The following is a 22,202-nucleotide window of genomic DNA, read 5'->3' on the forward strand; positions in this document are numbered from 1 at the left end:
TTCAAACCACTTCATATATATGTTGGCTGTAACAGGTGAAAGTGGCGATCCCATTGGCAGTCCCTCATCTTGCGTAAAGAATTCGTCCATCAGTTGAAAATAGCAGTATCTTACACATCATTCTAGTAATCCCATGATTACTTCTATAGGTAAGTTCGTTCTATCTTCCAGATCCCCGTCTTCGGATAGCTTCCTCTGTATGATGCTCTTCCTCTGTATGGTCCTCTGTATATTAATTATTTCAGACAATGAAAGTCCCAACTGATGAAAATCACCACGAAACATTATCAACCACCTTCAAACAAAAATTAAGAATTATGTAATTTTGCCTATTGATATAAATGAGTTTTTGCCAGTTATCAGAACATGTAATAACGCAAAGATGAAAAACGTTAAAAGATGTAATAACAATACTTTTGTCATATCTTTTGTACCCAGCCAGAGAAAAGGACTAATTCACAGTTGAGTCGTTTTAAAACGAATATTGGTGATATAAAAATACAAATATATAAAAAGTACAAATGACCATCAAAGAAAATAATTTGTCAGTGTTTTGATATTTTGAAGCCGTCTACCTATCATAGTTTAGATCGCTGCGGTAAGAATTAAGTCTATAAAACGGATCACCAGCGGTTAAACCACTTCAAAAAAATGCATTTCCCTACGTTTTATAGAGTGCTCAAAAAAAAGAAATAGCCTTGCCTTCTTTGACTGACGTGCATTATTAAATCATTACATAAGCGAAACACCTTACTGATCAGGTGGAAACCATCAAGGCGAGCTAAGGATCAAGGAGGTCTTTTTTCAAAGTGCCATTCCCACTAAGGGGAGGAAGAGGCACAAAATCATCTTTTCATCAATGTTTCTGAAATTTCCTGCGGGTGAATTTATATTTAGTATCTTATTGCACCCGTGCGGAGACGGGCGGTTCGCTAATAGTAGACATCAAACTATAGAATCCTAAATATAAATTTATTAATAATACAAAAGTTCTATTCAAAATAGGGGTTACTTCTTTGGTAGTGAAGGTTATACAAAAATAAACAGAACCAATAAATCCTTATTAATGACTAAATTTTCATATTTCAATTCTCTGTATTTTTGGAAATATGTCTAATTGGCTTTCATCAAGAATCAACCTACATCTGCTGTGCTGAAAATTTCAAATTATTATCCACCACTAATCCATAATAATTGTCGTAATAATTCTTGATTTTCAATGAAATGAAATTACTGTCATATTATTACTAATATCGTGAATGCACTTTATGAAAGACGAAGTACTTATCGATATAAATAAGAAACAAAAGCCTTATTTGTCACGACTGAGGATATCAAGTCTCGCATTATTTTTTATTCGATAATAATAATTGATAAATAGGCAGTTATATGCACCAGGCCTTGTATTATTTATTACAGTATTATGGGCATTTGATATTGGAATTTTACAACCGATTAAGCAATAATATCAAGTTATCAAGAGTATTAAGTGACGTAAGATATGTAATAGAAATAATTGAATTATTTCAATAGCTTAGGATCACCAGTTTCAATTTATTCGTCTACATTATTCTAACCACACCTTAGATTATCCATTGCAATCATAAAAAGTATGGAGTGTCAACAAAATCAGCAGATTAGTCATTAGTAACCGGTTGGTTACTGTGAGAATCGATCAGTGCTCTGAAATGGGTTTTCACTACATATCGTGTGATCTCACCAAAAAGTGAGGACCTCATTAAATCTCAGCTTGCACAAGTTTTAATTCTTGAGGGTTCTCATTTGCATGGAAACAACAGTTAGTCAACAGAAAATCAGTTTCAACCATATTTCAATCGCATAGTTGAATTTTCATTAATTAATTTTCTCAGATGGAAAAACTGTCAGGCATCGGAGTTACTCACATGCATGAGTAGGAAGGAAAAAGCAATAAGTCCATGAGCCTGCAGTGTTTTCTCAAGGCTTGGGAAAAATAAAAAGGATTTTCAAATATTCCAACTGGGACGCCCCCCATGGGGGTAAAAGGGGAGCGTTTTCATATGAAAATTACTTTTCATCATTGTTTCTTCATATCGCTACATTTTCGGAGGCTAAAATGTTGTATGAAGGGTTCAGTTTATGCTGTACATGTGCAATAAACTGGGGTCCCCCTTTGGGGATAAAAAGGACGTGTTTACATATGAAAATTACCTTTTCATCACTGAAATTTTGTATGGAGGTTCATTTTATATTGTAGATGTGTAATTGAAAACGATTTTCAAATATTTCAATTGGGCCGCCCCCACTGGGAATGAAAGAGGCGCGTTTACATATGAAAATTACTTTTTCATCATTATTTCTCTGTACCGCTATATTTTCGGAGGCTGGAATTTTGTATGTTGGTTTGCATCACGTTGTAAATGTGCGATAAGAAAAAATTTTCAAATATTTCAAGTGGGGCGCCAGACGCGAGGGAAAATGGCGCGTCCATAAAACAAAAAACATTTTTCCACCGTTGTTTCTCTTGAATTTTCGGTGGGTGAATTTATATGTAGTGTCAACATTGTACCCTTGCGGAGCCGGGGCGTGTCGCCAGTCTTACAATAAAGCTTTGCTTTCATTCGTTACAAACTTTCATCAAGTATCAATCAACTCCATTATAAATCATGATATTCCCATTTATGTATCATTTTGAAAATGTTTTTAAGGTCGATGAATATAAACACAACCTGTATAATAAATGCATATCATTATTGTTGACACACTCTTCTGAGCATTAACGATTTTTTCATTCTTGTTGTTGCAGTTCACGCTACAAAGTCACAAACCGTCCAAACCACATACTTGTGCCCGGAAAACTTTCATTCGGTTGGAAAAAAGTGTTACCACTTCAGTACACAAGAAGCCAAATGGACGGATGCCCACTTCCACTGCCAAGTATTAAATAGTACCTTATCAGTTATTAATTCTTATAGGGAACAAAATTTATTGAAAGACTTCCTCAGCTGCAGCAACAAAACGACAATACGTAAGTAATGAGTGATTTTTTTGCTGGTAACTTTTTGGCAACACTGTTTTTGAGAGATCACGCGTGAATCGTGTCTGTTTTCATTGTCAAACTTGTTCAGCTTGGTCTATAATTTCCCGATGAATCGACTTACGAATGAACAACGCTTGAATTATTGAAAGTGCATCGTGCACTTCTTCCAATTTATGGGCAGTTTCGTCGGCCTACTGAGGGAGCTATTCGGAAGCTTGTGACTTAATTTCGAACCCAGTTTACATTATTAGACATTAAACCACCAACACGCATACGTAGAGTGAGGACCGAAGAAAATATTGCGGCTGTATCCGCCAGTGTTCGTGATGACCGTGAAATGTCGATTCGCCGCCGTTCGCAGCAATTGGGCCTCTGTTACTTCACTACGTGGAAAATTTTGCGAAAGGATTCGGGTGTAAAACCTTATAAGATACAGCTGGTGCAAAAATTGAAGCCACACGACCTCCCACAACGTCTAACATTTGGTGAATGGGCGCTGGCAAAGTTTGAGGAAGATTCACATTTTTATTGAGAAATTGTGTTCAGCGACGAGGCTCTTTTCTGGTTGAATGGATACGTTAACAAGCACGTTAACGTTACTGTTACGTTAACGTTACTGGATACGTTAACAAGTCACTGTTTGGTGGATTATGGGTCGGTGGCATCATCGGGCCGTATTTCTTCAAAGACGACAATGGCCGGAACGTTACTGTGAATGGCGAGCGCTACCGTGTGATGATTGACAACTTTTTGTTGTCCAAAAAGGAAGAATTGGACATACCTGACATGTGGTTTCAACAAGAAGGTGCCGCATGCCACACGGCACGCAAAACAATGACCCAATTAAGAGCCGCCTTCGGTGAACAGTTTATCTCCCGTTTGGGGCCTGTCAATTGGCCGCCTAGATCGTGTAATTTAACGCCTTTGGATTATTTCTTGTGGGGTCATGTTAAGGCTCATATCTAGAGGGATACACCAGCAACGACTGACGCTCTGAAGCCAATATTGAAGCATTTATACGTGAAATACCGGTCGATATGATAGAGAGAGTGTGCCAAAATTGGACCTTGCGCATGGGTCATCTAAATCGGAGCCACGGACAACATTTGCATGAAATCATCTTCAAACAATAAATTATATTGATCGTTCTTTCGATTCCAATTAAGATTTCATCAAATTTTTTGTATTGCTCAATACCTCTATATCTCTATACCATAAATAATCACCCATTATTTTCCATGCTCACTACTCTCAATTGTCTCCTCTATATAACAATTGGTATCTTGACTTTTGGAAAAACTACTTTGGTGTCCCAGGCAACTCCTATACACTAGAAGTATACTACAACCACACTACAACATTTTTCTCGCGCGTTTTATCGACCAAGTTGGCGTTATCAGGATATGAACTATACCTTGGTGTCTTTTATAAGTATAATAGTATTTTTTCCCATCCCCCACTTAATCCTTAGGCTTAGGCTGGAGTACACTCCACATCCTGAGCCTTCTTTGGTTTTTGAGCATGTTCAACTTATCTTGATTCTTTATAATTTTTCATAATACTCCTCTACTATTTGTTTTGTATTTCAGCTCTAACTGAACGTTGGATTGATGGAATATATGACTGGAAAGAGAGGACTTGGAAATGGGGTTCCAGTGGAAAACATATTACTTTCAATGCTTTTTCGAGAAAGCATTTAGGAGATGACTATAAATGGAAATGTATAGCTCTAAATAGTGCCAAACGTAACAAGTAATTTTTTCGTTCTACCCTTTATGTAGTTTTATTCTAATTCATCTATTTTGTCACAGGTGGTTCCCAAGAAAATGCACTGATAATAAAATGTTCATGTGCGAGACAGATACCAACGTGGTGGTTCAGTTCAATATATACAATAAGAAGAAGAGGAGATTCGATATTTCCAAATGTTCCAGTGGAGAGAGGTTGGAAAAATATGAGAAAAGAAAATGTCTGAAAATGCTAGGTGACATTGGAAAAAAAGGCCCTGAAAATTTTGGTGAGCCATTACACAAATGATGGTCCAAAACAATATTTTGATTAAAATTGGCAATAATAATATCTGGCATTGAATTTATTCGTATCGATTGTTCTCGTCATAGTTCTTCAATTATGGAAAGTTTCAGAAAATTCAAAAGTTGTCAAACTCTCATTGATAGCTACACGTTTTTTTGGTATGTTTGGTATTCATTACTCATTATTAAATTATTCACCAACAGAACTTTCGATGGGGTAATTAAAATAAAAGTGTGGTGTATGAACGATCCCATTGATTCCTATTCTGGCAACTTCTTTAAAGGGAAAGTGAAAGTTTGGTATATAATTGTTTTGTAAGTGCCAAGTTCTGTTCTCCAAAATAATTCAGACTTCTTCAAGGGGCCGATTCAGTGCAAAATGTAAACATAATCGTAACTCCTTCAGCAGTTATGAACTGTATAATTTCGAAAAACATGACATTATTTCAGATGTTAAGGAAAATAATGAGATAGAACAATACGACTTTTTTACCTGTGGATCCCTAGGTACAAATCTAATAGAGTTAGTCCACATATTGTTAAAGAAATGAACAATCGGCTGCAAGTGGAAGGGATTTAAATTATTTCAGGCTTTCTATAATGTAGTCATACTTTGCTAATCGAAAGACTTGATGATATTGATGCAGGTCAACATATTCTGATTTGGATATGGTCAGATATATGTTACCGTTACTCTGACATTTGCAGTTACATTAGGTATACCACAGGGATATCATTTGGGACTATTCTTACCGTATATAACTAGGACTTTGAGAAATTGATTTCAGAGTAACAATGGATTGCAAAATGAATTCTTTATTGATATTCAATATCAGAAATACACAAATACACAACAACTCAAGAAATTTGTTGTATCTATACTTTTCTTTCATTTGTAGTCGTTTGAACTTGGCATCTGTCATTTGGATTCGACAATTCATCAGCAAACTATAGGATATGCTTGAAATAAATTGAAAAACCAACTCAGGTGAAAATCATTAGAATTATCACAACATTCAGCAGTAATTGCAATGATGGTGAAGTATTAAATGTTTTGCGTTTATTTACTATTTATTCACTCCCTATTTTCATATGTTATTATTGGGTTCATTCTGTTTGTATCTCTAGTTGTGAAATGAATACATAAATAGAAAATTTACCTACAAATTATTATGTAGAAGCATTATATTTGAAGTCGTATCTTTTGATTTTGATAGACATTCGATCAAAAGAGAAGTCATTGAAATACTCATAAAGAGCAGTGATGAGAAAATATTTTCCAATTTTGAAATGAAAACATTTGAACATACGGCACTTTGGCGAAAGTAACTTACGACGGTGGTCGTAATTTGTTCACTGTCTGTCTTCAAGCATAGCCCACTGACTAATAAGAAAGCCTACTAAGTCTGCTAGTTCGCACACTTTCAGTCGACGATCATTCAGTACCGCTTTGTTGATTTTCTTCACCATTTCTGGAGTCGTCACTTCATTTGGTCGACCACCGCGATGCTCGTCTTGGCAGCTAGTATATTGGTTGGGCTGTGACCTTTCAAATGAAAGTATTGTACCACATAATGACGGCCAATTTCCTCCATTTTCTAAAATTCGTCGAAAACGTTCGCTATTGCTGCCAAACAAACAATAAATAACGCAGCGTCTTCAAACTTCAAACGTATGCTTTATACAGGCTGATTCACGGTGGATGGCACATTAGACGTTTCTGGTGAACCAGACAACGGATCACTTTGAAAATTCAATGGAGGGCATATTCGGACATTCTCTAGCCAACTAAAATATTTTCGACAATGCGGTGTTGCCGCTTCTATTAGAAAGCAGTAGCAACTTTGATTTTTCAAATGGAACACTCTGTATATAATATTATTTTTAGAATCTCCAATAATTGCCCGACAACTTTTCTTGATATTTCCCTATACCTATCTGTTACCGTTTTCGAAATAAAAATTAATTTCAATTTTTTTCTTCGAAAATCATGACTTCTAAAAATGCCGATATCTTTTAGTTAAGAAGTACTATGATATCGAAATTTGGTTTGGAGTTAGGTGATACTTGGACACTTCCCACACGTCAGCCTAATCTCCGTTACTTCAATACAGGGTGGTAAAAAAATACAGTTTTTTCGTTTGCTTGAAAAAGTTGCTGAAATTTGATTATTTTAAATGGAACCCTGTATATTATTGAAAATTCGAAAAGCTGCTGAAATTTGCTTTCTTTCTATGTATATCATACCTATACCTAACTAGTCAAGTTTCGGACTTATGAACATTTATTTGTGAAAATGTCCCTTCAGAATGGTATTTCCATTCGGTATTTGGTAAGCAGGCCATGATTACTATTTGACAGTAGCGTTGTGACATTCTCCTAATAATATCGACATTTTCGTCACTTCAGAAGTTGCAAATATCTTCAAAACGATGGAACAAAACTATTCAAACGAAGTTCTTATGAATTTGTTTATTATTTTTGGACAGTGTGACAAAATTATCAGCAGAACATGTAGAAAGTTCAATGAAATGTATCCGAATCTACCGCCAATGAACCTCAAGAAATTTATACGAATTCAGAACAATTTCAATATGTTTGGATAAACTTTAAAAAAGCACCAAGAAACTGGAAATTGGAAATATTGATATGAATAATTATAAAAAAGTAAAACAATCATGTGGAATATTCCAAAATATGTTCGAATCGCTGGCCGTTCACTTCCAAGCACTTTAAAATGCGGGTGTTGACTGCTTTCGTGGTGGCAGATCTGATTTCATTGGGATCCAAATCTTCAAATGTTTGGGCAATCCTTTCTAACAATTCATCTCTCGAACGCACGGGTATTTTGTAAACGTTTTCTTTAAACATTCCCCACAAATAAAAATCTAATGGATTAAGATCGGGTGATCTCGCTGGCCAATTCCATGGTCCCAAGCGCCTCATCCACCGATCGTCAAATAGTCTATCCAGTTCTGCGCTCACTTCTCTTGTGCAATGTGCAGGAGCTCCGTCTAGTTGGTACCAACAGTTTCGATAATTTTCGAGTGGCAGATTATCCACGAAACTGTCTACAGTATTCTCCAAAATATTCAGGTAGCTTCTGGATTCATAAGAACTTCGTTTCAATAGTTTTGTTCCATCGTTTTGAAGGTATTTGCAACTTCTGAAGTGACGAAAATGTCGATATTATTAGGAGAATGTCACAACGCTACTGTCAAATAGTAATCATGGCCTGCTTACCAAATACCGAATGGAAATACCATTCTGAAGGGACATTTTCACAAATAAATGTTCATAAGTCCGAAACTTGACTAGTTAGGTATAGGTATGATATACATAGAAAGAAAGCAAATTTCAGCAGCTTTTCGAATTTTCAATAATATACAGGGTGTTCCATTTAAAATAATTAAATTTCAGCAACTTTTTCAAGCAAACGAAAAAACTGTATTTTTTTACCACCCTGTAATGAAGTAACGGAGATTAGGCTGACGTGTGGGAAGTGTCCAAGTATCACCTAACTCCAAACCAAATTTCGATATCATAGTACTTCTTAACTAAAAGATATCGGCATTTTTAGAAGTCATGATTTTCGAAGAAAAAAATTGAAATTAATTTTTATTTCGAAAACGGTAACAGATAGGTATAGGAAAATATCAAGAAAAGTTGTCGGGCAATTGTTGGAGATTCCAAAAATAATATTATATACAGAGTGTTCCATTTGAAAAATCAAAGTTGCTACTGCTTTCTAATAGAAGCGGCAACACCGCATTGTCGAAAATATTTTAGTTGGCTAGAGAATGTCCGAATATGCCCTCCATTAAATTTTCAAAGTGATCCGTTGTCTGGTTCACCAGAAACGTCTGATGTGCCATCCACCGTGAATCAGCCTGTATATTCTGTACTTTCTAATATAGTGTTATTTTTCAAACAACTATCGCCATCTCTAGGTCAGGCCAGGTACTTCTGGCACCACCATGGTACAACTCAAAAAATTAATTTCATGGAAAAGTTCTGAGGTTATCGTTGACAGAGTTTGGATGAGGACATGTTTCACAATTATAAATTTCACTTTTTACCTAAATATTACAAACACTATGTATAAAAACGTTGAGGTTACTTTTAGATTGGGATTCATTCCCAACGAAAAAAGTTCAGGACTGCACTAAATGACCTAGGTCATTTGGTTTTTTCTTAAAATTGATGATATAAACCTAATCCTGGATATGACTCGACTGTCGTAGAATATTTGAACAAACGAGTATTCAAATATTTATTATTAACTAGAATGCCACTTAATAAATTAGCGATGACACTTGACAAACATGAAATAACCTTCATTGCTAAACACAGTTCAGGACTATCTTTTAAAAATTATGATCACCTTGAACTATTTATAACTATTTATAGCGCCAAACTTACGAAATGCATTCGACATGCACGGTAGTGTTCGCTTAATTTTTTCGTTAAAATGAGGTAGTTGTTTGGCCAATAGAAAAAGTGAAGGTCATCTATCGATGATGTGTGAAATTACAATTGTTTGAACATTAGACAATATTATCAGTACACCTTGAGAAGTAATGAATTACAATACGGAAGTTGTTTCCTCACATGTTTGGGCCAGAGTATATCCAAATCAATGGCAATCAAGGTGGTCGTATCAGAAGAAAAAGTTTTCTTCCTCAAACTAAAAAAAAGTCAAACCAGAATCGAAATTTTTATGATATTGTTTTACTTGGGGAGTGTATCTGACTTAGTATGTTCAATGGGGTAGTATCTATCAGTCCAAACGAGGAAACTACTGTTGCATTGAAACGCGTATTGAAAATGAAGTATATATTGTGAAAATTAGTAGTTATTATTATCATAAATTGTGTTATTGATTTTCACCAAGTAACGGGTCAGTGTATTCAAAAAATATTTTCCAAAGGTGGGAAATGAGTAGTTTCAACAAATTCAGCCCTTCTCATTCCCAAAACAGATATTGGTGCTTGAGAATCATCTGAACTTGTTTACTATATTCGCTTCATTTGTTTTTTGTTGGGTTCTTGTCGTATTTTGAATGAAAATTTGGTTATCTACAAAATACTTGCCTTTCTATTCATTTGCATAAGATATGACTACCTGTCTTCAATCTTAAGGGTCCGTTTTATCAGCTATCCTCTATATAGATAGAATCACAGAGTACCCTGTAACTTTTCTTCGATTCCTGCTTTTTCTAAGAAAATTCCAAAGCATCACTCGCGGGCGAAAGTCACATGCCGCCGCTTGCTGACAGCGTCGTATACCCATAGATCCCATTTAGCATGCGCTGTGCCGCTTATCGTTGGATATTTTAAATGACTTGTATATCAATTCATCCTCGAATCTGTCCACAACCCTTAGAATTTACCTCACATTGCCAGTCACAGTAGCACACAGTGAAAGATCATTTTCAAAATAGAAAATTATTAAAAACTATCTTAAATACTAATACGATCAATACTGTCACAAAGTCAATCAACAAATTTATCAATATTCAATATGAAATAAAAACTGAAGTCAGTGAAACTATCACAGATTCTGCTAATGCAAAAGCACGAAAAGTAAAAGCAAAAAAGCATAAAAGAATTTTAATTCGTTTCTAAATTGAATATTTTGAAATAACTACAAACTTTTCCTTTTTTATTTGTAAGCGCTTCTCTCCTAAAAATTATTTTTCACTCGTGTACGAACGGCGACAGGCCAATCTATCAAAAAATGTCAATTTTCCTGAACCGATTTTTAAAATTCCTGGCAGAAAAACAAATTCATCTCTCTCCGTGGCCATATTCAGTGTAATTGGTTCCGTGACAAAACAACGATATTGAGCTTACAGCTAAGCATTCAGGCGAGGTTCAGAGTTTATTCGAACGTATTGTAAAATCCTCATCCATTTTGACGGCGCATTTTGAAACAAGAGGGCGCTACATAGGCTAAGGCCGCCTCTGGATAAATGCCTTATTCTATTCAAGTACCACCGATTTATATAGACTACCAACGATCGAGTGAGAACATATACAGTGTGTCTCACTTCTCATGGAAACACCCCCGTATCTTCCGTAATATTCGAGGTAGAACGATGAAACTCTCAGGACTGATAGAAATGCTCAAAATGCACCTACCACCTGAATGGGGTTGGCCAAAGTGATATAGACTGTCCGCCACTCGCGATGGAACACCCTATTTTTACGGTAAAACATATTAGGGGGCAGAATAGTTTCAAAATTCATTCATATTCGTGATCAGGACTACCAACTTATTACGATTACACTTTTTTCCTGAAAAAATGTCAGTCCTGAAAAATCCGAATTTGTCTCACTTCTTATGGAAACACCCCCGTATCTTCCGTAATATTCGAGGTGGAACGATGAAACTCTCAGGACTGATAGAAATGCTCAAAATGCACCTATCACCTGAATGGGGTTGGCCAAAGTGGCCAAGTTGGCCATCGCGAGTGGCGGACAGTGTATATCACTTTGGAAATCGTGGAGGTCACTATCTGTAGTCACCCCAAGATTTTTTGCTTCATTCACAATTTCCATCACATTGGAGCCTATACTAATATTGAGTTGTTGTTTTACAATATCTCTGCATTTTTTGGCCAAATATTAGTATTTTCGACTTAGATGTATTATTCATTAAGCACACATTTTCAGCAAGAGACGAAAATGTGTCGAGATCATGATTGATCCGCCTATTAGAGTCATTCACCCTGTGTGGTTCAAAAGAATGATAGATTTGGGTGTCATCGGCATAAAGATATACACTGCAATACTGAAGGCATTTCACTAATTGACTAGTGTATATCGTAAATAGGAGAGGGCCAAGAATTGATCATTGTGGAACGCCTGTTTTTAAATTCAAAGCTGTGAAATGAACTTCATTAAGACCAACTTCCTGCCGTATGTTATGTAGATAGTTTCGAAAAAAAAAAGAACTGTATCATTTGACAAGCCAATGTAGTGTAAGAACTTTAATAACAGCTCATGATTTATGGTGTCAAATGCCCCGCTGAAATCTAGAAGAGCCAAGACAGTACATTGATTTTAATCGCATTAAAAATATGACTTCAATCATCATATGCAGAAACTCGGACTGCCTTGGAAGACAGTGTGTGTCGCCTCTGTTTGGAAAATGATAAAACAGCAAAGCATATAATTTGTGCCTGCTCCGCTGTGGACCGAATCAGGTTTTCAGAGTTTGGTAGAACCATACTTTTACCATCTGACCTGAAAGATCAGCCACCATATAAACTAATCGGCTTCGTTAAGAATCTGGGTTCATTCGGTCGAGTTTGAATAGGTGTGAGCCACAATAAAGCCTTGCGGATTGCGGTGGAGGATCGAATAGACCCACTCACTTTTAACCTAACCTAAATCTTTAGAGAACATAGAACAAAAATTTTACTTTAACTTTCAAGTTAATTTACTGCATAAAATAAACACGCAAATGCGAACTTTCTTTATTACGCAAGTCGCATCATCTTGTGAGGCCGCTTGAATCTATTTTCTCGCGCGATGTACATATGAAAACGCTCGAGAATGCTATTCGCTCCATAATATATATACGCATTTCAGTAAGGCATACGATAAAGTTGATCACGACATACTATTAGAGAAATTCATTAGTTTTGGATTATCTTATAACCGAAATTGCCTATTTAAAAGTTACTTAGAAAACAGATACATAATGACTAAAAATAATGGAAACACATCGGGAAAATTTGAAGCAAATTCTGGAGTACCTCAAAGTTTTTTTTGTAATCTTTATTAATGACTTACCTTAAGTATTAACATCAGAATTCCCTCAGAAGGCCCTATATTCGCAAATGACTCCAAAATATCAAGTAAGATAGAAACAGTGAGAGATTGTGTTATGTTACAGAAGGACATTGATAGGGTATTCGAATGGAGTTATAAGAATGAATTGTATTCCAATATAAGTATATGTTCTGTTTTAACTATAACGGGTATCAAGCAACCATGTATTTTCAATTATTTATTGGGGGTACAAAGCGTGAAACGCTGCACTGAAATCAAAGATTAAGATATTACCTATAATAGCACATTCTCATTTGACAAACATATTGAGAACATAGTGAAGTCAGCCAATAAAATGTTAGGTTTTGTAATAAGACAATCGTATAATTTTAATAATATCAACACGCTTAAACTTCTGTACTATAGCTTGGTTAAGAGGAGGTTAGAGTTTGGTTCGTTGATTTGGTTCACGGGATCTCAAAGAAACTTGAATAGATCAGAAAAAATTCAAAATAAATTTTTAAGACTATTATACTTTAAAAAACATCACGTATATCCTAACTATAAGACAACAAGATCACAACTCTAAGGAATGAATTTAAGATATTACCTCTTGAAAATAGACGACAAATCTCAGTTTTGGTATTTTTTATGTAATATTATCAATAATAGAATAAACTCCCCCGAACTTCTGTTAGAAGACTGCGCCCGGTTCCGATGTTTAATATTCCTCCATCATTTAACATTTCGAGATCACCTACGGTAAACATGTTTCGACTTGCAAATCAACTCAACACACTGATGGAACTTGAATGAACAGTCTCTATCAGAATCTTTCGTAAATCAATTTTGAGTCATTTAATCTTTTTATAATATATAAGAAACTTACAAAGGAGTGTCAGTCCTTATACAATTCACATATTGTAAAATATAGTTATATGTAGGTATAACAATGTTTAGGTGCCTACATTTTCTAAATATTGTAAATTTCATTTGACTTAGTATTTTATTATTTCGGATTATTAAATTACTTATTAATTCATGAAATTAAATCGCAAGGTTTGTATGAATAATAAATAAATAGCTTTCTCGAGCGAAACACGTGTTGCGGTTTTGTAAACTGTCCAGTGAAAATCTCACAATAAAATGGATTTTCATCAAGTATCGGAAAATTCTATCACATATTCACAAATCAGTTCAGATATCACTTTTATATAGGTACATCAATGTACCAAGTGTGGCATGGATGTCTGTAAGAATCTTGGTCTGTCTAATTCGTCAATGCTTCAAATAGATAGTTCCTGCTCATTGCAATATTGCAAACACTTCACTGAAACGTAACAATACAGAATATTCCCGCTCTCGTTCGGTTTGCTTTTCGAGCTGTCTACAAATCCGGTATTACGTATTTTTGAAATGACTGTTCATCATTCGTATTTTTGGAATTGCTATTTAACCTCTAAGTTTATATCTATTGAAAACACTTTCAAAACACCAGAACAAATATTACTGTAATTTATGTTCTGGTGTGGCAAAAGTACTTAGTAACTATCTCTAAGTTTGTGAGGGAAGTGTACTTCGGTGTCACGTGGTTCCTTAATATGTCATCCCCCACACATTCTGAAGTTTTTGTTTAGGTCTACTCCCGAATTTTCCAGGTCCCTCTCTCACCTTCCCGGGTATGATAACATTCAAAGTGACAAAATGAGATTTAAAATCGTGTCTAATGTTGATCTTGGTGTGGTTTATAGTCCTTGCTTTATTTTGACACCAGAAACCGAAAGTGCTGAAACAACTGACAGTAATTCTAACACTAAATGCAATCTGGTTATAGGCACCTACATGCCCATCACATAGCTGTGAAATGCAAAATTTTGAAGCGAAAGGTCACTTTTTTGTTGGTTCACATTCAAGTAAACGAAACGTCTCCAGTTGTATAGTTTTTATTTCTTGACATTATTATGTATGTAAGTATTATAAAATTGGTGTTTTTCGAACTGACTGGGAATTGTTTCCAACTCAGTTGTCCAAAAAGTTTTCGAAGTACTTTGAATAAATTTCTCTGAAAATTTGTAAAAGACATTCAACACTGACAGTGGTATACTTTTATTTAACAGCCATTACTATTTTTCACGGTCTACAGAGTTTACCGAGAAAACATTTTGCGTTAACATTTTCTCGTTGATTTGCGAAAAACATGGTTCAATTGATTTCTCAGAAAAAGAAATTTCTTTTTGATGATTTCATCTCTTACGAATTCCAACTTCATAACAGATGAATAATTTCCCTATTGTAAATAAACGGACTCAGTGCAAATCTTTATTTCTCTGATTATATTTATGGGGGAAAACAATATGTCATTATTAGCAGAACTTACTAAGCTTTACTTTACAAACCAGGATAATGGCATTGCTTACAAATGATTATATCTGTGCAAAAACCCGCGATGATTATTCTTAGAAAATCATGTTTTCGATTTATTTTAAGCTTTTTAACGATTCTGGCAAAAATATCTCGAACCTATATTTTTTTGGGATTTCTTCTCATATCGTATCTAGTAGCCGGCGGAAAAACCTACAGGGTTAACTAATTCAGCCGAACCCAACAGAAATGGAAAATATTTTGAGGCATACACTTTCAACAATAAAATTTCAATAATCACTGTAATCTCTTCTTTATTTTATTCTGTAGATATACAGGTGAATATCCTATTTTGATTTTGAAAATAAAAATTATCATTTGGTACTCGAAGAGTTTCTTCACTGGTATCCATTGAAGGGTTTGCAACATATTTGCTATCGCTATTACCCTCCAACATTGTAAGATTATTTGCATAGCACGATTCTGCATTTTTTGTAGTCTGTTTATTTCAATTTGATTGAGAAAAAACAGAATGATAGAACAATAATTCAAATGTGGAAGGATTATGGAGTTGTATACTAATAATTAAGACCACTGGCTCATATATAGGGAACATCTTCTCAAATAGTTGACTTTGTGAGCTATTGTTTTGATAACTTGAGTAGTCTGTTCCTGGAATTTTAATTTGCTGTCAATAGTTACACCCCCAAGTACATGTCATCATTTATGAAACCTGCCATAATTTTTTTTGACATAATCTACCTATTCATCTTCCTAACATTGATTTCATCCAGTATCTTGTTTTTTTGGTTTTCACAAAAAATTTTCGATTGTAAAAAACCGAAGGCCATTATAAAAACATCTTCCAGAGAAAACATGATGAAAACTGTTCGTATACTGGAAACGAATTGTAGCTTTGTATATAGAGAAATGGTATTGCAAGCTATGTTTTGTAGATGATATCCATCTGTTGAGTTTCATAATAATTTATAGTAACTACGCATTCAATTATCAATCAATTATCGAATGTTATATGTGTGTTGTCAACACTTATCGAATTTATCCTAGCCGAAATTCTTTTTCATATTGTTCTTCAAGTTGGTAGTGAACAGTAACCATCCCTTTTTATGGTTCACGTATCTCAGAGGCACAGCTAGATTTGCCGAGCTGCACTACTTACGAATCAAGATTTTAAATGAATCTTAGATCTTTCCGTGTAGCAAATATGTATAGGCAAACTAGGTGATTTGAGTTGTTTTTTCACACGTTTAAAACGTAGTCCAACAATCCCAAAGGAAACTTTACAGTGATTGTGTAAAGTTAAGGAATGGTTGCTAAGTGTCCAACAAGAGTTTACATCTTAATTTTGATAAACTAGGTTCAATAGGTATATCATCACTTTATGTATAAAAAAACTAAATAAAAAGGCATTAATCATATGTTTTTTTTTGTTAATGATGAATGTAATTTATTATAATTTTTAGTCAAGAAACCAGCTAGAGCCACGAGAAGAAGAAATGCAGATGGTTGGATATGCCCGCCAAACATGATTAGCTTGGGAAATAGGTGTTATTTCTTCAGTGATAATGAGGCTACATGGGAAAAAGCATTTTTTGAATGCAGGAAAAATGGAAGCAAACTTGCTATAATAAGAAACAGGTCTCAGGATCATAATCTCAGACGTTTCTTGAACAATTTCATTGGTAAGTATAGTCACTTCTATGTATTTTCCGAATTCTTCTTCATCTTGATGATACTATGTGTTCTTCAAAGATCCATTCTTATTTTTTAACGAATATCCTTGCATTACCTAGAGCTTTTTCTAACGTTGCACCATTTATTGCTCAGCTGATTTCCTTGTGTTATTTGCTGCTTTCTTCCTAGTGTTTTGTCGGCATGAGTGGCTGAAATCTTCATTAGAGGTCCGTGTTATAGTTTCCAAGATATACTGATTTCCACAATTAACTGGAGTTTTATTTCGATATTCGCTAACAGCATCTTCGTTTGTTTTTTTCATCTGTTTGTCTAATATATTTTTTCATTCTCCAGCTTCTCTATTGTGTCATGGAACACTTCGAAAATTACAAAATATATGTTCATTTTATCTTTTGATTAGTTGTATTCGTATATATTTGAAGATTTCTGATACTCTTTTCTTCTTCAGCATTTCTCTCTAGGCTTCTCATCGGTATTGTATCTGTCTGTATTTTTCTCTCATTTGATATCAATTGATTTGAGATTTCCACAATTAACTGGAGATTTCTTTCCATATTCGCTAACACCATCTTCGTTTGTTTTTTCATCTGTTTCTGTAATATATTATTTCATTTTCCAGCTTCTCTGTGGTACCGTGGAAAACTTCAAAAATAACAAAATATATGTTTTTTTTTTCTTTTGATTAGTTGTACTCGTATATATTTGCAGATTTCTGATACTCTTTTCTTCTTCAGAATTTCTCTCTAGACTTTTCATCGGTATTACATCTGTCTATATTTTTCTCTCATTTCATATCAATTTTGTGTCTGCAGTGACCACCATTAGTTGTTTTTCTTAATAATCCTTCGATCCCTCACTTGAAAGGTAACTCCCAATTTCAGCTAGACGTGATAACCTCAAAGTACACAAGTCGCTCATAAAACAGTTGATTCTAAGATACATATTTGTGTACATCTCGTTGTATACAAGAATACAAGTATATGTATAAAAATGAATTAAAACGAAATGAAAAAGCAAAAAATCAAAAGCTTTTTACCAAAAACTAATCTCTCCTGAAAATATACCTCTTCAATGTATGAAAAGTTATAACCGGAACACTGTCCGCTTTCTGTTTTGATAAGTTTGTTGGGGGTTAAAATGGACACCAATATGTCGTGGCACAATCATGTCGCTGGAATTGCAAAGACTGCTTCTCAAATGCTTGGAACACTGTTCCGAACCAGAAAACTGTACACACCTCAGCAACTTTTGATGCTATATAAAGCTCAGATCAGACTTTTTTTGAAGTATTGATCTCATGTATGGAGCTCTACTCCTAAGCATACCCTGAAGCTGCTGGATTCCATCCAGAAAAGAGCCATCCGTCTGAGACAGGAACATCACTTGCAACCTTGATAGTCTGGAACATCGAAGAAAGCTTGGAGATGTGTCTCCCTTCTAAAAATACTTTCACATGAAGTGTTCAATTTACTTGGCACATTTGATTCCACCAAGACTGGTACATATCAGTACCTGCTCATCGTTTCGAAGTTCAACTCAGTACATCTCGAACTTCACTTTCCAAGAACTCTTTCATTTGGAGAACTGCGTTTATATGAAATGAACTTCATGAGGATGTTTTTCCAAATGAATTTAATATCCAGCGATTAAATTTCAATGTGAATCGCTAATTTCGCACAGGCACCGTTTTTAGTGCGCCTTAAGGATTTTTCTGTAGTGCTTGTTTATTGTCCTTGAAAATTTTCAAACGATCATCAACGATATACACTTTTTATAGATTTCTGCTATATTATTTCCATATCGATTTTTTGTAATACAAACAATCAAACTCGCTGGTTATTTATCAACACATTTCATTAGCCAGAGCATCCTTGCAAAATTAATTTTATGAATACTTGATCAACAGATTCTCTATTTCTGCTGCTATTATAATTCCTTCAACCTCATATTCTGCTTTACTGTTATTGTTCTCTAAAAACTTTACAGTCATTATCAATTCATTAATTTCATTTTTCTACTTGGAATACGATTTTCACATTTCTCCTTTTATATTGTTACTTCTCATGGTCATTATTTTGTACTCTTTATTTTGTTTTCCCATCATCTCATATATTATATTCCACTTTCTTTTTCACCTTTACTGTCTATTTTACTATTCACCTTATTTCTCAACTATTGACTTTCTTGGTAATTATTCATAGTCAACCCTACAAATACAGCAATGACTTCCTAGTATCAATACTTTATTATTTGTTTAGAGAGACATGACAGATGGATTGGAGGAATCTATGACTGGAAAAGTACGAAATGGAGATGGGCTATGACTGGACAACCAATAAATTACAGAGGTTTCAATGACAGTGTGTATCGAAGAAATATAAAGGACTTGACGTGGAACAGCATTTTCATGGATCCAAGATTAGACAACCAGTAATTTATGAATTCTATTATTTGTTCATGTCTGACTGATTATTTTCAGGTGGAATGCAGCGAAACAGACAGCCAATAAGCGATACATTTGCCAAGTTAAAGCAAAAGCTGTCAAAAGATTGGGTAACAACAGAATCAAACCAGCACAAGCAGTTATCAGCATTTTAGATTAACTGGAATATTTTGTTCAGAAGATAGCTGAAGTGCTAGCAAAGTATTTGTTGTATTGAAGCACATCTGAAGAAATACGAGTACATGCACAATTTTTTGTTAAGTGTTCATTACATATCACGACTGAGTGACTTTTTTCAGTTCGGACTAAATTTTTACAATTAATAACGTCAGTGAAGTAATCACCTCACCTCATATACGTGTATATGAGAAAAATCGAACTAAGTCCAAGACTTCTACAAGTTGTTGTGTCGCAATCTGATCGTTTCTCTCTTTCACAAACATTTGTCTTTCAGAAATGTTTGAGGTTGGTTCCATTACTATAACAACGTTGAAAAATATACTTTTCATGTTTGAAAATATATACACTTATCTCGGACATTAACAAAGTGAATAAGTGAATTTCACTTCGGAAGATTTCGACTAAATATCTCAAAGTTCATTTTTTAATAATGTTTATATGTTTCGCTTCAATCTGAGTGACTCCAAGGCAATTTATACCTGAGTCTTGATTCAACTAGAACTTAATTGAGAATTCTAAACTGAACTGTAAGTGAACTTTCCAGTTGCGGTTTTCGTCAAGTAATTGCGAAAAGACTTTGGTTGGGATGAAAAAAAATTCAGAAGGGAGCCAGTTCTGAAACATGCCTTCGAAACTAATAGTCGAACAGAAAATACGAAGGAAACATTCTTTGTCGACTAACGATCACCACCATACAGTATTTCTGATTCAATTGGTGACAGTGGTAACATATGCAGATGCAACTAAAGATGATGGAAAACTTTGGCCGTATACTGTCAAAGATTTCTATGAACAAAAGTGACCTTAGAGTTGAGATGTGTTCGAGTTATAATCGGTTAACTTCGATACATGTTGATTCCAGAGATTGAAGAAGATTAAAGGAAACCTACCCGTATGAACATCAAATTGACGTCTACTACAAAATTTTCTAGATGAAAAATATCTATCACCTCTGCCTGCAAATCTATCTAGGATGGGTATTCCAATAACAGTTCAGATATAGAATTTATTTCAAATTAGAAATCCTTTGTTGTGTTAGGAAAACCAATAGTCTTCTTCATTGAACTGGAGAAATAAAACTAATGAATAATATTCAAAAAATTGATTTCTCAAGTTATATACCAATGTGTTATTCAAATATGGTCTTATGCTTCTGTTTAGCTTTTTTACATCACACCCAATATTATACTTTTCAAGTACTACAAATAAATATGATGTAATTGTAGTTGCCAATGTGTGTTCGTTTCTCGATTGCATTTGTATAATTGATGTATATATGTTAAAATTTTTATTTATTTTATACATATCTTTTTCTTATCGAATAGTTTTAGTGTTGTGCTTGTAAAAAAACAATAATAAAAAATATTTTCCAAACATATCCATACATATGCACTTTTTTACATACATTTTTTATATACCTGAGGTACCTCTTCATTCATGATCACCTGAAGCATATTACCTTACTTCTACATCAATAATAATACTTCCTCGGTTCTTTAAGAAAACAAGTTAATGGTGATCTATTCAAATCCAGTTGGTCATTCATTAGAATGTTTCAATTTTTGAGTTTATTAATTTCCATTGCTTCCAGATGATTTAGTTTGAAACCATTATTTTCTATGTGTAAAATTTTGAATTCTTCGTAAAAATATGATATAGCTCATATGATGTTCCTGGATTCGATTCCTAAATGTTCTGCCAGTTTAACCAATATATACCTTAGGAACGTTCCACACTTTAATTTATATTCTCCTGATTTCTCGAATTTGGATGTTTTGTCTTAACTATTTTTAACTAACTCTCCCAACGTATTACTTGTTCTATATGCAATTTTAATATCTTGTTTTCTCAAAAATGAAGCGACTTTTTCTGTTGTTTGTCCAAAATACGTTAAAGCTCTATAATTTAGATTATCTCACTTATCGATAAGAAAAACGTCTCGAAAAGGTTTGTGTAGACTTTTTTGGAAAGTATTTTGTCTATTAATTCAGGTTCAAATCCATTGTTTACTGCAATTTACTTAGTGACATTGAAATTGCATATAGAACAAATAATACGTTGGAAAAGTTAGTTAAAAATGATAAAGACAAAACATCCAAATTCAAGAAATCAGAAGTATATATATTAAGTATGGAACGTGTCCTAAGGTATATATTGGTCAATCTGGCAGAACATTCAGGAATCGAATCCAGGAACATAATATGAGCTATGTAAATAAGTAAATATGTTTAACATATTCAAATCATCTTTTAGATGGAAATCATATCTTCAAAAAATTTTTGGAAATTTTGCACATAGAATGAATGACCAACTGGATTTGAATAGATCACCATTATTGAACTTGGAAACGAGGAAGATGTAGAAGTGAGGTAATATATTTCAGGTAATCATAATTGAAGAAGTGCCTCGGGTGTATGAAAGTTGTAGAGGTTTAGGTAATTTAAGGGAGGTTCTCAATTGTAGTTACCTGTATTATATAAATATTAGCGTAAGAAGCAACTTGTAATATTCAAATCACTGTTGAAGAAGTTACTGGGTTAGCGAAACATGTCACGATATATTTCTCAAATAAAGTTTGTGTAGATCAAATCGTGAGGTGTAGTTTTTGAAACAAAACGGCACTTTGAAAAAAGTAAAGTTTCATCTAAAAGAGTAGAGTTTAAACTATC

The 22,202-nt window shown here is 34.2% G+C and overlaps 1 protein-coding gene across 1 annotated transcript in view; it reads left to right on the forward strand.

The window, feature by feature from the left end:
• The window catches only part of LOC111512095 (uncharacterized), a 49,619-nt gene extending 29,905 nt beyond the window's left edge, over positions 1-19,714 (forward strand). Inside the window, exons 2-7 of the mRNA XM_023168223.2 lie at positions 2,786-3,007; positions 4,609-4,771; positions 4,831-5,036; positions 16,679-16,897; positions 19,169-19,340; positions 19,390-19,714. Of these exons, the coding sequence (XP_023023991.2) occupies positions 2,786-3,007; positions 4,609-4,771; positions 4,831-5,036; positions 16,679-16,897; positions 19,169-19,340; positions 19,390-19,513 (1,106 nt within the window). The 3' untranslated portion in view covers positions 19,514-19,714. The remainder of the gene's footprint in view (positions 1-2,785; positions 3,008-4,608; positions 4,772-4,830; positions 5,037-16,678; positions 16,898-19,168; positions 19,341-19,389) is intronic.
• Positions 19,715-22,202: the final 2,488 nt, after the last annotated feature.

Source organism: Leptinotarsa decemlineata, unplaced genomic scaffold (assembly GCF_025532065.1).
Source record: "Leptinotarsa decemlineata unplaced genomic scaffold, Ldec_3_MD MMD2_tig00000008_RagTag_RagTag, whole genome shotgun sequence".
Taxonomy (NCBI): domain Eukaryota; kingdom Metazoa; phylum Arthropoda; class Insecta; order Coleoptera; family Chrysomelidae; genus Leptinotarsa; species Leptinotarsa decemlineata.